Source organism: Crocodylus porosus, unplaced genomic scaffold (assembly GCF_001723895.1).
Source record: "Crocodylus porosus isolate Cpor-Errol unplaced genomic scaffold, CroPor_comp1, whole genome shotgun sequence".
Taxonomy (NCBI): Eukaryota; Metazoa; Chordata; order Crocodylia; family Crocodylidae; genus Crocodylus; species Crocodylus porosus.
In genome coordinates, this window is record NW_017728913.1 from 33,405,438 (window position 1) to 33,422,425 (window position 16,988).

Below are 16,988 nucleotides of genomic sequence, written 5' to 3' on the forward strand. Positions count from 1 at the left end.
CCCGAGCACCGCCAGGAGTGACCAGGAATAACGGTCACAAGCTGGCAGAGGGTAGGTTTAGGTTAGATATCAGGAGGCTCTACTTCACGGTCAGGGCGGCTGGGATCTGGGACCAACTTCCAAGAGAAGTGGTGCAGGCTCCTACCCTGGGGGTGGTTAAGAGGAGGTTAGATGAACATCTTGCTGGGGTCATTTGACCCCAGCACTCTTTCCTGCCGTGGCGGGGGGTCGGACTAGATGATCTGCTCAGGTCCCTTCTGACCCTAGAAACTATGAAACTAAGATAGCTGCTTCCCCTTGCCTCTGGAGAAGAGGGTTGCCTGTGATGCAGCCCTGCTCCTCTCCACCAGTCATTGGGGGCGGGGGAAGGGAGGAGAGACGGACAGGGCCACTGGGATCCTTCAGCCAATCAGAGGCTTGGGGGGAACCCCACCACAATAAGCCTGTTGAAAATGGCAGCTGGCCCCATAATCTGTTCATGAAATTGCCCAGCCGCCACCTCGAGTTGGGTAGACCCCTATCCACAGGGAAGGCAGGGGTCACTGAGGATTCTTATTAAACAATGCTACCAATCCCTATCTGGCTTTGCATTTTAACAGCAAAAATGACTCCATTCATCCCATCTGAGCATTTTCTTTATGATTCTTATATATACAGTACTCTGAGAATTAAAAGGATAAATATTTTACTTGCCATTTGGTGTAGAGGATCTGTTCTTGTCCATATTTTGTATATAGACTTAGTTTCTACTTTATTGGAGTACACAATATATTGAACATATACTCACAATCGTGGGGTTACTACAGCTATTCTTTTATAGCCTTTTACATTTGTGAGAGTTGAAAAGCCAAAACTCTGCCCCTGGACCAGTACAGTCAGAGTAAGGCTACTGATCATGTAGAATTCCACCCTCTATAAGCTTGAATGACTCTTTGAGCAATGAATTCTTTTGCAATATTTCAAAAATGTAGTGTCACTCTGTATCTGGCACCAGCTGAGTAGAGTTTTCACAGAAAACCTGTGTAGTGTATACACTACCTTCAGGAGATCTATTGAGGATGACACACAGGTGATAAGCTTTGATTTTTTTCTTAACTTTTTGTGCATGCTACATATAGTATTTGACTAGGATTACGAAAATTAAAAATAACTGGACTGGAGATGAATTAATTCAAATGATCTCTCAGCTGGTGACTGGAGAGGAAGAAAAAAAGTGATGCTTGCAAAAATGCTTTGAAATGACTGCTGATAATGCAGTATATTTCAGGGCCAACATGATAAACAATATTTTATTATGAGGACATGGTTGTACATGGTAATTTACAGACGCATAAAAATAGAAAAATCCCCGTACTGATCAGCTATCTGAACTAGATAAAAATATTACAAAAATGGTCATCATGACAGGTAAGGGAACTAGGAAATGTAAGAACTGAGGGTAAGAAAATGAGACAAAGTAATAGTAGAGAAATCAATTATATGGGGAGAGGATTGTTCCCCCCCCCCCAAAAAAAATGACATTGTATTATTTTGCATATGTCTTGTCAGTTGTATGTTCATTTATTTTTCTAAATTCATTTATGTTTCTTTCTTTGGTGGATTATTGGGATTTCCATGGAGGAAAGGGTTACATACTGGACAGATGGAAGAAGGCACAATAAAGAGAGCACAGGAATGCAAATAGAAAGATTAAGAGTAGGAAAAATGGGAAGTAGAACTAAATTTAAAGCAGAGATGTAAGTTCGAACACTGGTGCAGATTTTGAATATGAATCTGAACTCTGTTTTTAACCATTAGTGACCTGGAACCTGCCTGCCAGGTTGTCCCATTCTGCCACAGTTGGTATCAGCTAGAGAAATGAAATGAAGTTAGAGTTCCTTTCAGTTTATAAGTCGAATACGTTTTTAGCTAGTTGTCTAGTTGTTCTCTTTGAGGGCTCTTTACCTTATGAGTTCATTACCTCTCCAGTCCAAAATAGTTTAAATTTATGGCCAGCGGATGATAAAAGTTAATTGAGGCTTCTGATGAGCATCGTACTGTATGTTAAATTGGGAGGTATTGTTTGTTTCCTGGAACTTCTTTTCCTGGAACATGTAACTAGCTATTTCTGGTATATGGTGGACTTACCTTGTAGTTAGGATTTGTCATTTTAAGTGAATGTCTTTGTATTGATATTAAACAGCTACAGACTAGGAAACAGAGTTTTGTAATCAAGGAGGCATAAGACCTGCATGCTATGGTAATCTCCTGCAGAGATTATACTTTTCTATAGCCAGTATTTGTTATCTGGGATGTATGTGGTGGTGGTGTGTCTACATATCTTACGTTGCTAAGAACAGCTTTGTATCTGATATACAAGTACAGCAGGTTTCCACTTTTAGAAAAAATCAGCATTTACCAACAGTATCTAACATAATGTCATTACTTCACTGTACTTAGGGTCTGTTTGTCCACATGTAATAATATAATTTTACCTAGTTAGTTTTAAAAGTTACATAAAGGTCTATGAATATTACTGTATATTGTAACATGTAAGTACATCTCCATTGAGGATCATATTGGTGTTTAACTATATCAATTTCTAAACCAACACGGGTAACGCAGAGTATAAATTGTACGTAAACCATCTCTTAAAATAGAAAGTAACTGCTATATCTCAAATGAGTCACACTAACTGTTGGCAAATGCTGACTTTTTTTTTTAACAACAATCATTGTACAGACCTTTGTAAGTTAATTTAGAGTTATAACCTTGATTTCCTTTTGCCTTTTGCCTGGCCAAATTTGCAGTGTCAGCAGTCCTTAAATTATCTTGGTTGTGAATATCAATTTGCAGCTAAGTATTATATTTAATGGTGGAATGATAGTAGCTACTCTATAGTTAAGGTCCCATCATTATGAATGTTATTTAACCACCCCCCATTCCCTTTGAAATTGCATATGTCACATCCTATATCACAGGGTTATTCGTTGTAGCTGTGTTGGTCTAAGGACATAGGCAGGTTCTTGCAAAGAACCTTTCCCCAACTATGTAGTTGGTCCAATAAAAGAGGTCATCATCCCATATCACATACATTCTTTCTTGGATCTTTAGAAAACTTATTAAGAAGCATTTCTGCAAGTGATATTTTTTTCCAACTTTTTCCCCAAATCTGATATTTGGCTACTGCCTCCAAATTTGTTTCACTTTTATGGCTTTCAGCAGGTACCAATTAGTATTTCATGGGCTAAATGAGGGAATTACAAAGATATATAATAAAGGGAGCCCACGATGGAGTGTAAGCATGTAATACTGAAGTCACCGAGGAAAGGGTAAGTTGGAAGCTCATTAGAGCAGTGGGAGGGAGATTTTCCTTCTATCTGTAGCTTTTATGTATTGAGCTCACCTGTTAAATCTTAATTTTAATATTTCATTGCCTGTGGGAAAAATCCCTTCATTCTCCTCTGCTGTCCAGTGCTGTCATACCCCAACTGCGTGCCTCTGTCCTCTGGATCAACTTAATATTTATTTCGTAATTTATTTTTTAATACTTGGGCTCTTTTTAAAAGATGTAGAATTTTTGTGGACAATGTGGTATTGCTTTTTTGGAGTCAGTTGAGCTACACTGGCAAACATGCACATCAACTCTTAAAATTATTTGTTATATAGAAAACTATACAGGAGACAACCATCCTGTCATGGTTTCAGGCAACAATTCCATTTAGTTCCAAAATCAGTGTTTTGGCATCATTTCATAGTTTCATACCTTCTAGGGTCAGAAGGGACCTGAGGAGATCATCTAGTCCAATCCCCTGCCATGGCAGGAAAGAGTACTGGGGTCAAACGACCCCAGCAAGGTGGACATCTAGCCTCCTCTTAAAGACCCCCAGGGTAGGAGCCTGCACCACTTCTCTTGGAAGTTGGTTCTAGATCCTTGCCACCCTGACCGTGAAGTAGCGCCTCCTGATATCTAGCCTAAATCTGCCCTCTGCCAGCTTGTGACCATTATTCCTGGTCACTCCTGGTAGCGCTTGGGGAAACAGGGACTCCCCCAATGCTTGCTGGTCCCCTCTGACTAGTTTGTAACAGGCCACTAGATGCCCACTCAGCCTTCTCTTGTGGAGGCTGAACAGGTTCAGGTCCCGTAGCCTCTCCTCAGAAGACCTGCCCTGCTGCCCCAGATCATGTGAGTGGCCCTCCTCTGGTCCCTCTCCATGTTGTCCACATTCCTCCTGAAGTGCAGTGCCCAGAACTGGACGCAGTACTCCAGCTGCGGCCTGACCAGTATCGCATAGAGGGGGAGGATCACCTCCTTGGACCTGCTCGAGATGCATCTGTGGATGCATGACAAGGTACGGTGGGCATGGTCGACTGCCTCCCCACACTGCCGGCCCATGTTCATCTTGGAGTCAATGATGACTCCAAGATCCTTTTCTGCCTCTGTACTGACAAGAAGGGAGTTCCCCAACCTGTAGGTATGGTGCCGGTTGCTTCTCCCCACATGCATCACTTTGCACTTACCTGTGTTGAATCCCATCCTATTCTCATCCGCCCACCCTTGTAACCTGTCTAGGTCTGATTACATTTGTATGGTACCAAGTGTAAATATGGGGTGGGAAGGATCTAACAAGTAGGCAGATGTTATGGAATTCCTGTAACTGAATCTCACAGGAAATATGTAAGTGTATCTCTGTACAAAGTCAAATTATGACTGTACCACCAAAAAAAAGAAAGAAAAAAGAAAAAGAAGCTCTGCGTTTAGGAAGGAGAGAGGCCTCAAACAGTCTTTCCTACACAACACATCTGTGCAAGAACAACTATAATTTAGCTTCCTGAATGCAAAGAGGTTCTCTAGCAACTAGGAAGATCAGTACTTGGAGATGCATGACTATGGCCCCACCTGCTTTCATGCTGACCAGCAGTTATACATTGCATTGGAGGGATCATGCTGTATCCTAATTCAACAGGCATAGTAACTGTTGCTATGAGCACGTTCTCACAGTATATTGAGAAGTATTACGAGATTCCTGGCATCTCTAAGCGCAATATACATCACTGAAGTCAAGGGCAGTTTTGTCTCTCAGTGCACCTCTCCCCTTTCCTTCTCATTCCAAAAGCACGATTCAGGTTTTTAGAGCCTACACTGTGCTTGTGTTTATATACTGTAAAAAATACACATTCATGGATTGCATATAAAATGATTATTTTAAACTGGATATTATATATCAAGGTCAAACTTTGGCTACCCTTAAGAAAAGTTGAACCCCTGGATCCATATGCAGACCATTTACATAGATTCATGACTTTTGGAAACCACATTTGACAATTCTGACTCAGGTGCAAAACATGTCAAACCAAGAGAATCAGTGTGAATAGTTCACTTCCTCCAACAGGTATATTGAAACACTAATTACTAACTAACAAAATAGGAGTTGCTACAGCTTCTACATCGACCTAGTGCTGTAATTTTTTTCTTTGCCTTTTTTGCTTATCTTATTGTTTCTACTTTCACTAAAATGAATAAACTTCATGTTGCATGACTGTATTTAAGCAGGCAAGAGACACTATTGATGTATCCACTGATTCATCCTTCTTATAACTTCCATACGCTTCACTTGCCCCTGTGAATCTTTAAGGTTGTTTATATTTACCTCCCCCAGCTGCATTTTAGTTCAGATTCACAACTGAACTATAAGTGCTGTTTGATTTGTAGCTAATAGTAGCAACTAGTTTTCATTATTTATGAATGTCACTGTCAGAATCCATTTACAGTTCTGACTGAGATTAAACTGATTGCAACAACTGATATGACCACAGCAATAAAGTAATTAACTGGCACATTAAAAACCTGTCAAGGTCTGGGGGCATTAACTCTCACCATTTTGGAAAATGTTCATTCTTCTGAAACTGCCAGTCCCTCATTTGTAATAGGTTTCCTTTTTCATTGTATTACCTATTTTATAGTCTTGTTAACATACACTTCTTATATTCAAAAGAAAACTAAGGAAAATCAAGAACTCTGTCAGAATATATATCTTCCATGAACCAGTACACCCAAATATTTCACTTTGTTCCTAGACTTTAGAGATCAGCATTGCTATGAAATAGCTGGGAGCAGGGGTGGTAGAGTATTCTGGGTATTCACATGCACAGGAACATGTCAAGTGTCTGTATATTATAAAATGTGTCTGAAGATTTCAGACATAAAAGCAGGATGAAGACATAGTCATTAAAAACAGCAGTAATTTTTTGAGTGTCACATAATTTAAACACTTTAAGTTATTGAAGTGTCATGAGTTTATTACACCTAATTTATTAATACAATCGTTGACGATTCATGTATGTGTCTCTTGCTCTGCCCTCTCCTCCCAAACATAGGCTAAAAATATATTTTTAAAAATATTGGCCTGGTTTCATTAGTAAAATACCAAGAATAGGGACCAAAAAGGGGAGTCTGGAAAAGGCAATCAATGTCATCAAGCGTTGAAGACTTTCATACAATGGTTGAAGGAAAAAGTGCATTTTTATTTGTCTTGGGTGTTGAAAGGCAGAAAGATTTCATAAAGACCAATGAGCCCCTAGGCCCATTTAATGAACACTGGTTTATTCCTGAGGGAAGCCTTTCTCTGGCCATGACAAGTGACATCTGGATGGGAAAATATTCTGTTGTTTAGGATTTTATCCCAGACAGAAGGAGAAATCCTAACAAATACTTGTTATTGCTTTCACACTGTTGTAAAGCAAAGAGATCTGTCATTTATATTTAATCCTTATTATATGCTGAATTGGCCTTTTTTAGTTCACAGGTCATGTTATGTGTCTTTCCTACCTTAGAACACTTCTAATGTGCTTAAACAGTTGACAAAGAAGTGCTAAGATAGAGAGAGTAAAAAGGAGGACTGCAAAATGGTATAGACAAAAGAATCTGCTTGATCATAACACATGTGGAGTTTTGATAAAACAGTTTATGTGATACCTGAGAACCTTGTACATGGTAAGAGATTTTATTTTTACATTTTAAAAAAATTCTCACTTTTTGTTATCTTTTTTTCCCCTAATCAGGACAGAATTTTACCCTAAGGCAGTTAGGAGTTTGTGAACCAGCAACTCGTCGAGGACTGGCATTTTGTGCGGAAATGGGGCTCCCCCACAGAGGTTACTCTATCAGTGCAGGGTCAGATGCTGATACTGAAAATGAAGGAGTGATGTCTCCAGAGCATGCCATGAGACTTTGGGGCAGGGGGGTCAAATCAGGGCGCAGTTCCTGTCTATCAAGCCGTTCCAACTCAGCCCTCACTCTGACTGATACTGAACATGAAAACAAGTCCGACAGTGAGAATGGTAAGTTCACTGTGTATAAGTATAATTCAATATTTTATTTTCTGTTTGGTTGCTAGTTGATATATTCAAATACAGTAACATTTAAGGAATGACCTTGGATAATGTTTTTCTTTTCTGGAAAAATCAATATTCGGTATCTAGTAAATGAATTATGCAAACAGTGTATATCATGTTTTAGCTTTAATTTAGAAGAAAAGTTTAATCTTGCACCAAAAAAGATTAGCTTTGACTTATCTCAGACCATGTCACCTGTTATCCTCTGTAGAGTAGCAAAGCAAGTGATGATAAAGTTTATCCCCAAGGCCAGCTTGCAATCAAAGATGTCTTTGTAAATTCCTCTTGAAGACATCTCAAAGAAGTTGCAGAATCTTAGAATGGATGAGTGAGCACACAGAATAGTTTATTAACAGGGCTCAAGTGATTGAAGAACAAATTTGATCATGCTTTAAACTTGCTAGCTGATGAGAGCAATTGAAATCATCCTAAAGAGGAGAGTGTGGCCTTTTATGTGCCTTGGGGACTGGATTACTGTGCAATTAAAATCCACAAAAATCTAAACAGCAACCAGGCATGTTGTAGGGATAGCACTCTTTGTGTTCTAACGTTTTAGTTTAGATGCATGAACATAGTTTAATAAAGCTTTTTTAAAAGAAAAACTTTTAAAAATCCTAAACCAAATTTTAGGTGCCTGACTAGGACCTTAAATAATATTAATGTTTAAGTCCACACATTAGAAGAAAACATGTTACCTTTAGCGCTCTTACACTAGTTTTTTTTCCTCTCTTGTTTATTAGGATTTTTAGCAACACCAAAATCAAAAGAAGCTATTTCATTAATGACTTGATATATCAAAAATATAAAAGGGAAAAGGAAGGAACGGGTAAAAGTATTGACTAAAATGTATACTAGAAAGGTAGCTATTTGACTGGATTTTTAAAATTAATTTACTAAACTTGTCAGCCCAGTTCTGTGATAGCAGAGGTAATTGTATTGTTATCTTCCCAGTCACAGCTATATTGCACTTTGGCAGCTAGCAGTTTTTGTATCTTAGTATTCTTTTGCAAAAAATAGTCTGTCTTCATTTTAAGCTAAAAGTCACAGAAAGTTCTTATTGTACCCATTTACCATGGTTCCTCTAGTGCTATAAAAAAGAAATGGAATCAAAATTTTCTTTATATTCATGATGAGTAATGTTTCCCCTGTGATTCACAGTCTCCTATACCTCACTTACAAAATATACATTGTACTGCAGAGGATGCCAGGCAGGGCTTTCATATCCTTTCTTTGTTAAACAAGAACATGAATACAAGCAAAGCAGGCGGGGAGGGGAGGATAGTCAACTGGAATCCTGCTCTACATTACAGTTTGAAGCAACTCTTTGTGAGGAAGGCTTCATCTCTCAAACTAAGGAATGGAGACTTTCTTTGTGGGATGCCTGTTCCATTTATGATGTGCCCAAAGGAAATTTAGCTTGCTTGGGCTGTTCTTGTTGATTTATAGTATGTGTAGAACATAGGTAAGGCAACCCAGTGATTTCCCCGAAAGTGGGCTCATGCTTCTGGAACTCGTGCCAACTGGTGGGCTTTCAAGGCCTCACTGTAATTAATTTCAGTTTGGAGTACAGTGCCCCTCTGGGTAGCCAGGTCTTCACTTAAGTCCTGGGGTCCTCAACCCCTGGCTTGCTATGTGATCTGGCCCATGGTGTCATGTCGTCTGGCCTACAGGGCTGTCCATGGGTCCAGAAATTTGGCAGCAGGGGAGCAGTGCCACCACTCCCCTGCTGCCAAATTTCCAGACCCATGGGAAGTCCTAGGTTTTACATGCTGGATCAGGTTCCACATCCCAGCACACAGGACTGGGTGGGAGCAGGGGTGGCACCAGGCCCCAAGGCGCGATCCTACTGTGATGTGCCAGGAGGTGGTGGCACCAAGCCCCTGGTCTCCAAACCTGGTATGCAGGGCAGGGAGAGGGCAGTGCTGGGCCCCAGGACTTGCTTTGGTCTGTGGGCCTGCCACGTTCCACACATTTGGCTCATGGGCCAAAAAGTTGAGTACACTGATTTGGCCAAAAGCTTACGACCACTTGACCACCAATGCTACCATACCGTAACACCATTGGCATAACACCAGTGCTATTACTTTAAAAACTAAGTAACTATTTGTCCAATTTTTTAAAGCCTTACATAACGTGATTGAATTTCATCAATATTAGAGTAGATTCTCGTTCTCTTGTTCCCTCCTCCATGTATTTAAAATTGGAATTTTGTTTTATTTTTAATATGTGAAATAGCTCTAAATACATTAGGAAAACATATTATCCAGCATTGGTAACATTATGCAAGCGGAGTGTCTGATGATCTCGATACCACTTCAAAGAATAGTTTAGTCACTAAAAGGGATTAGAGTTGATTTATTTATTGATAGGGAGGCCAGGAGTCCAACTTAAAGACAGTACCAGAGCTGCTGTGAGGCTAATGAAATTTTGATGGCCTAGATGTCCCCTGAGGTAAAAGAACATATATCAGTCAGACTTTGTCACAGTTCTCATTTCAATGGAGATACAATGTAAGTAGGGGCACACTGAATCTTCTTTGTCACTTACTCTCAATTTTGCTTCCACCAAATATGGAGGATGCAAATTGAAAGTATATTTTATAAAAACAGGATAAATTCAATAGGCTAAATTGCTCACCAGAGAATATAAAATGTAAATAGCGTTTAAATTAAAAGGGAGAGTAATTCCTATCATGGCATACATTGATTTTTCTTTTGTTGCAATCCTTGACTACATTGCTTTCAGTGCAAATGCTAGCAATTCAATGATTTGTGCACTCCAATTAATAGCAGTCCTAGTAAACTGTGGAAACATAACAAATAAATGTGATGAAGGTCCCAAATCTAAGCTAAAATTTACATTATGTCCTACATATTTCAGTCATCTTTACTGAAATATGTATGTCCCCACAGTGTTATCATAAGCCTCCTAACTGAATTCCAGTTGCCCTATTTTTCAGTCCTAAATGTGCATCTCCAGGCCTCATCAGGAGCAAGAACTTGCTATTATCAATAAGTAGTCAGTAGTCCAAGTTGACATTCTTTTATAAATCCCATTAAAGTCATTGGAACTACTGAGTGCTATGACCTATATAAGGATTTGTGAGCCTTGTTTAAATATCAAATTATGTGCAAAACTTGTTTGGAGACTTTCCCCTTTTTAAAGCTAGGAATTGGAGCTTGGTCTTACTTCTCAGCTGCTCCTTCATTTTAACGTTGTACAAGCTGCTGCTTTGAAATTTTAATAGATGAGTGCTAAGGTAGTTTCCCCCCAGGAAGGCATCTCCAGTCTCTGTTGGCTAATGGTATTACCAAACCAGAGTCTTATTCATTGTGGTATTGCAATACTCACAGGTCCATCCTATTAGAAGGTAATTTAAACGTTGCAGAGTGGTTTACATAGTGGAATAAGTAATTCCCTGAAGACATTATTTTTGGCTTACCAAAGTCTTAGCAATATACCTGTTTCTAAGACCCCACTAATGCCACACTAATTCATGCATAGTATTGGGAGGATTAAGGGCTTTATTCAAAAAAACAATGCTGCTAGACAATCAGGTTGTAGAATTTTAAGTATGGTGGTAGCATTTCTCAGAAAAAGTTTTACCTCTTTTTCAGACAGAAGAAGAGAACTGTATACTCATCTTACTGTCTTAGGTTATTGCTGAATGCATAACAACAAGGAAAGATTTCTTTTTTATTTAATTAAACAAAAGTTTTTATTCAAATTCTTCATGTAACACCTAGCTTGCAGTTTGAGTCTCCATAGCAATGGACTCAACGCAACATACATGAATTTATTCATGTAATCTAAATGGTTGTGCCAGTGAAATATACATATTGTTTGCTTGCTCTACAACTACAGCTTTGAAATTTCTGCAGCCTGTCTTTGGTAAAGCTATTAGTAAGGATTGCTTTGTTCATTTGTTGTTTTTAAACTACTTGGGAAACAGTTTTTAAAATTAGAAAGTGTTATTGGATGTGTCTACCCTGCAAATCGTGGTTCAGCATAGGAGTACTCAAGAACCCATCCTTCTGAGAAGAAACATAAATTTGGGCCTGTGAAACTCCATCATACCATTCCTAGAGTGCTTCAGGTTCCTGTCCTATGCTTTTGTATAGAGCTAGCTTAGATATCTGTACAGTACACTGCGCTGCAGTGCACTGCACTGTAGACCTATTAGGGGTAGACTCTCTGGTAGGATTATGGTAAAGATACCCTTTTTTGTTTGTTTGTTTAAAGGTTTTCCTTGGTAAATGCTCTGAAATCTATGTCCTTACATGGACTGCCCCAAGATTTGCTGTCTCATGAGTTAGTGATCTAAAAAGAGGTCATTTGAACAAGTGGTTTCTGTGATACAGTCCTCCGCTCCCCCAAGCAGCATTTCGTAATGTTGACTGATGCTGTTAATGGTCTTTTGCTCAGACCTGGGCCCCAACAATGACTCAATTCACGCAGCAAAAGATCTTTTCATATTTCAGCTTAGTATAAGGCCCCTGCTGCCTCTTTGGGAATGCTACATTGAGAACAGGTTGGGTTAGGTGAAGCCAAATAGACTACAGTATGTATGCGCAGAAAGACTAGCCAGCCAGTATTCATATAGGCTGGGTGATTCAAGAGTGGTTGTGGGCCCTGTTGCTGTTGAACCCGAGCTACACCCAGATCATTTCAGTTGGAACCCGTCCATTGGCAGAAATCTGAGGGACACCTGAAGGCGCACTGACAAAAGCAGTGTGTGACAGAGGCTGGTCAGATGTACTTAATCTAACTCCAAAAAAGGGGGGAAATGCCACATATAACTAGCTGTCTAGCCAAGGGGAAGAGGGAATTTGAGAGAAAGAAGGATTAGGAAGAAAGTGTTTTGATGGGTAGAGAAAGGTGGTCTGTGGGGAAGAGGAAAGGGCGGGGGGGGGGACTCAGGTCACGGAAAGGAGGAAGTGGAGGGGTAAAACAGTAGGAGGGTGGAATTGGGTTAGGCAACAGGGAGAACAGGGGTTTGGGGGACATTTCTAGTTCCACATCATTGCTTTCCTGTATGTTTGCCAGGATCGGTAGAACTTTAAATTGCTGAAACTTGGGATAGGTATGTCATTGATCCTTTAGACAGGGTGTGCACCTTCCTCTCTGACCTCTGTGTAGAAGACAGTATGTAAGGCACCCTTGCAGTCTGAGGGAAGTTTGGAGTTCACTTGTGTGTTCACATGGCCTTGGGATATGGAGATTTGGGGAGAGAGGGGGGACTGTGGTCAGCACAAATTTTAAACTCTTTAAAGCAAAAAACAATCGTGGAATAAGGGTTTGGCAGAAGTGGCAGTTGGAAGGCAAGTTGAATAGGCCAGTGGTATGGCTAGAAAGGCCTGACAGATGCAAGAGAGGAGAACTTAACAGGGATAAAGGCATGGGGCTACGATCAGCTCAACCAGAGCTCAGGTAATATAACAAGAAAGTGTAAAACCATTCAATAAGTTGCTCCTTGTGGCTTCATCCCCACATGCAGGGGCATGCACTTGCAGTGGCAAAAAAGGAGCAGCACAAATTTGTGCTGCTGCACATTCCCCTCCACATGTGCTTTGGTGCAAGGCAAAATGCCCCGCTTTGGGGAAATTACTGTTTCCCTACTCCTGCTGGGAGCTGGAGGAGCTGGGGTAGAATTAGAGGAAGGGAGATGCTCTGGCTCCTGGGGGGACTGAGCTTTCGTGTCTATTGGCATGTGCCCTTGTGGTGTGCACCACGCTGCTTTTTTTCATAGTGTTTTCTGTAGGTATTTCCCTGTAGCAAATCTTTCCCCCACACTGCAAATTTGCAGTGCAGAGCACATTTTAATGTGCTGGGTGTGCAGTTTGTGGCACCGCAAAGAGGTCTGCAGTGCCACAAACTGCACACGCCTGCATGTCTGGATCCGGCTTGTGAATGCTAAGCATGCCAGGAAGCAAGGAGCAACTTTTCATGCCAAAATACTGTGCTAAAAGCTTAATGGGACAGGAAGGAGAGGGTTTGCTCATAATATCATCAAGGGGAAGATAGAGTACCCAGTTGTTCTGAATGGATTTAAAATTCCTGTAACTGATCTAATACCATGAGGATTTCAGGACATAGATTTCTCTCTCTGGCCTGTCAGTAGCTCTGTACCGAAATTTCCATTGTTGCAAAGTGTAGAGAAGGGGGAGAACTGATTTGGAATTTCATAGCAGCTGTGTCACCCACTGAAAAAAACTTGGGTTGGTCTTGGATTTGGGAAACCTAGCTTTGGGTGACCATGAGTAAATCACTGTACATCTCCATGTGTAGAACACCAGTCCAGTTTACTTCCTTTCTATGATACTTTGGAGATTACTGAAGAAAAAGTGCCATGTAAAAGCAAGGTGGTGGTATTGTCTGTCACCCTGGGAACATCCAGCTTTAAACCACAAGTTACATATACCTGGCTAATGATCCAAAAAGGTATTTAGATGCCCATCTGCTGCTTTAGGTGCCACTAACATACTCAGTCACCATTTAGTTGCCATTCAGGTCTTTAAATATTTCCCATAAACACCTACATTTCTGACAGTCATTGGGCACATCTACATTAGATGCTATATCACCATAACAACACGCTATGGCGACATAGCATTGGTGGGCACAAACCATGATGCTGCAGCTACTTCACCATTGCAATGCGCTCCCTCACTATAGCACGTTGCTGCAGTGACATAGCAGCTAAAAATGTGTGCCACCAGTACAGCTCAGTATGGGCTGTTACTGCACCGTCATTTAGTACTTGCAGCTGTTCCACTTTGTACTCCTTTTGGAAGTACTAAATGATGGTGCAGTAACTACAGTGCACACGTAGACATGCCCATTGTGTACAGCTACCCTTAGGGTTGATGCTGCCCTAGCATGAATGAGTTCCTCAGAGCCGTAACCTTGGTTTTCCAAAGCTGGATTCTCAGACTAAGAGTTCCCCCACCCATCTTGTCAGTAGAAACTGATTCTGTAAGTTTGTTCAGTGCACGCTTAAACCAGACAAATACTACACAGAAGCGGGTGGGGAAAGGGTTGCAGCCTACAGCAGTCATTCTCAAGTTCTAAACCGTGGTCTGGGGTGCTGTAATCTTTTAAAATTTTTTAAAAGTGCCATGGGGTACTGTGCAGTATTATGATGGTTAGGTCTGCAAACATCTACACATGATTCACAAGATAAACCCAGAGATTTTAAATAGGAATCAATAGTGTCAAAAATATTTTCATCTGCTGCGGTCTTTCTAAGTTCTTAGGAACAGAATTGATATACTTTTCCATAATCAAGAAATGAGTGAAAGCTAAGAAATGGTACTTTCTAAAAGGTTGAGAACCACTGGCCTACAGTAGAGTACCCATATAGGATGTAGGAAACCTAGGCTTTTTTAAGTGCTCAGGAACAAGGTTTTACCTTAAAACTTGTACACAAGTGACCTCATGGCAACTCTCTCTCTCTCTCTCTGATTAAATACTTAAATTGTATGAAGTGGAACAGTTTTCAACAGGGAAGAGAGAGAGAGATCTGCCTCTGCACAACTAGCAGCAGGGTGGTAGGGCACTATCATGGGATGTTAGAGAGGCAGGTTTAAGTCCTGGCTCTGATTCGGGCACAATAGGGATTTGAATCTTGGTCTTCCCTGTCCCAGATTGTTTATTTTAATGAACAAGAATACTTGACTTAAGCTGACTGCTACAAAAGAGAGAGTACATAGCTGAGGATCCTGAAATAGAGGAAGGGGTTGTTTAGTCAGAGTGCTGAGTAGCCATTGTTAAGGCAGGCAGCTGCGTAGGTACCTATGTCTTGCTTTTTGTCCAGGTTTGACTTCCAGGTGATTCTTTACTCAGTTGTTTTCTGAGGACCCAGGGCAAGCAACTCAGTGGTGTGGATTCCAGTAGGCATTCCACAGAGATGTGTTGCAGTGCCACATACCTTTGAAGATCTGGCTAACTTCTATTTTAAAAACAGCAAGAACAAAGCAATTTTGTGTTTAAAAATAAGGAAACTTGGCACCCAAAAAGAGAGAGGAGTATCTACTCAGTTGCTGTGAGGTGCTCTGCCCTTTCAGAACATGGAATTCACTTTCTGGAAGGACAAGAGGTTGGAGCGTTTCTCCAACCTCTGAAGATGGGGAAATGCAGCCAGCCAGTACGTGCCAGCACAACCTTCAGGCTGCCCTCTGTGAGCAGATTATGCATATACTCACACTTTGCAGATAACGTACATCACTCACAGAATAGTGCACCTGACAACTGTAGCTCAGTCTAACTTCTTCTCATTGCTAAAGCAGACCTTATCTTTAGATGAGCTGTCCTAAACTACAGCTCCCAGTGATTACTATGCAAATGTTAAATCTACTCCCCAAAAACAATCCCAAACTTGCAAAACGTTACAGTCCCTTGACCTTCATTTACAACTCCTTCACTGCTTACTTGCAGCATTTCATTTAGTACTGTACTTAACCATGATTAACCACACAGCTCTCATGCCCAACCTTGTTGTCACACCTTGTGTGCTATTCTATCGACATTGCCTCGGCCCTGAAACAAGGCATATCGGGTACCTCAAGGTACGCATGCACTTCCTTTCTTTCGATTACACACAGAGGGCCAGAGCACCCTCATAGTCCCTGATCATAATCACAGCTTTGTTATACTCTCTAAACTAATCCCTAGACTACTTGGTATCACAATCATAGTTCTGTCAAGCTGCTTGCTCCACTATTCAATACAGCTGAAATGAATGCAGCTGAAGTGCATGCAGGTAACTCCCAGTGGTGACTGTCAACACTAAAAGGGCAGAGTTAACATTCTGTTGGTGTTTTCCTTAATTCTGTATTTCCTGGTTTTCAGACATTTGAATGCCACTAAATTTGACATTCTGGAAAGGCATGAGACTCCAGATGGCAAGCTTAATTCTTCATTAGCCAAGGTATTTTTGTTAGTGAAAGATTTTTAGAGTTGGTAAAAGCACAATTATGGATATTTACCATGTTTATGGCTAAATGAAAAGCAAATCTCTGTTATTTCTATTTTCTCAAATAAAAAAATTGGCCAACGCATAGCCTTCAACATCTAGCATATTCCAACAGTAGGAAAAAGACTGGAGAGGCTGCACATTAATTTTAGGTATCCATTGGTAGACAGATACCATGCCAAAAAGCACTCCATAAATTCCTGCTAGAGGTAGACTAACTACCTTGACAATACCCCTTCCTCTTTTTACAAGAGACCAAGAAAAAATCCCTGTCTCAATTACCATTAAACCATATATATAATATATAAAAATAATATGATCCAATTTGCTATTAATCCAATTAAAAAGCATTTCTGTTATGCAACAAAAATAGTTCAGGATTGAGTCCTGATATTTATTTCTGATGTCATTAATAAAGTTGTTGTTACTTGTAAAATTCAAAGTGTTCTCTATATACATATTGTACTGCATACTGCCTGATTTCCAAAGTGTCAAAAGTAATCTGCAAGTACTTACTGATTCAGAATTAAAGTGTTGCCTTGTAGAAAATAGCTAAATAGGTTAGCTGTTGGGGGGTTTTTTTGCTTTATGTATGCATTTCAATGTCCATATTTTTTCCATTCTTTAATAAAATTTTTCA

At 40.3% G+C, this 16,988-nt stretch overlaps 1 protein-coding gene across 7 annotated transcripts in view; it reads left to right on the forward strand.

The window, feature by feature from the left end:
- TENM3 (teneurin transmembrane protein 3) overlaps positions 1-16,988 on the forward strand; it is a 456,764-nt gene that overhangs the window by 16,456 nt on the left and 423,320 nt on the right. For all 7 annotated transcript variants that reach the window (XM_019534649.1, XM_019534650.1, XM_019534652.1 and 4 more), the window contains exon 2: positions 7,042-7,320. In XM_019534649.1, coding sequence (XP_019390194.1) covers positions 7,042-7,320 — 279 coding nt within the window. The remainder of the gene's footprint in view (positions 1-7,041; positions 7,321-16,988) is intronic.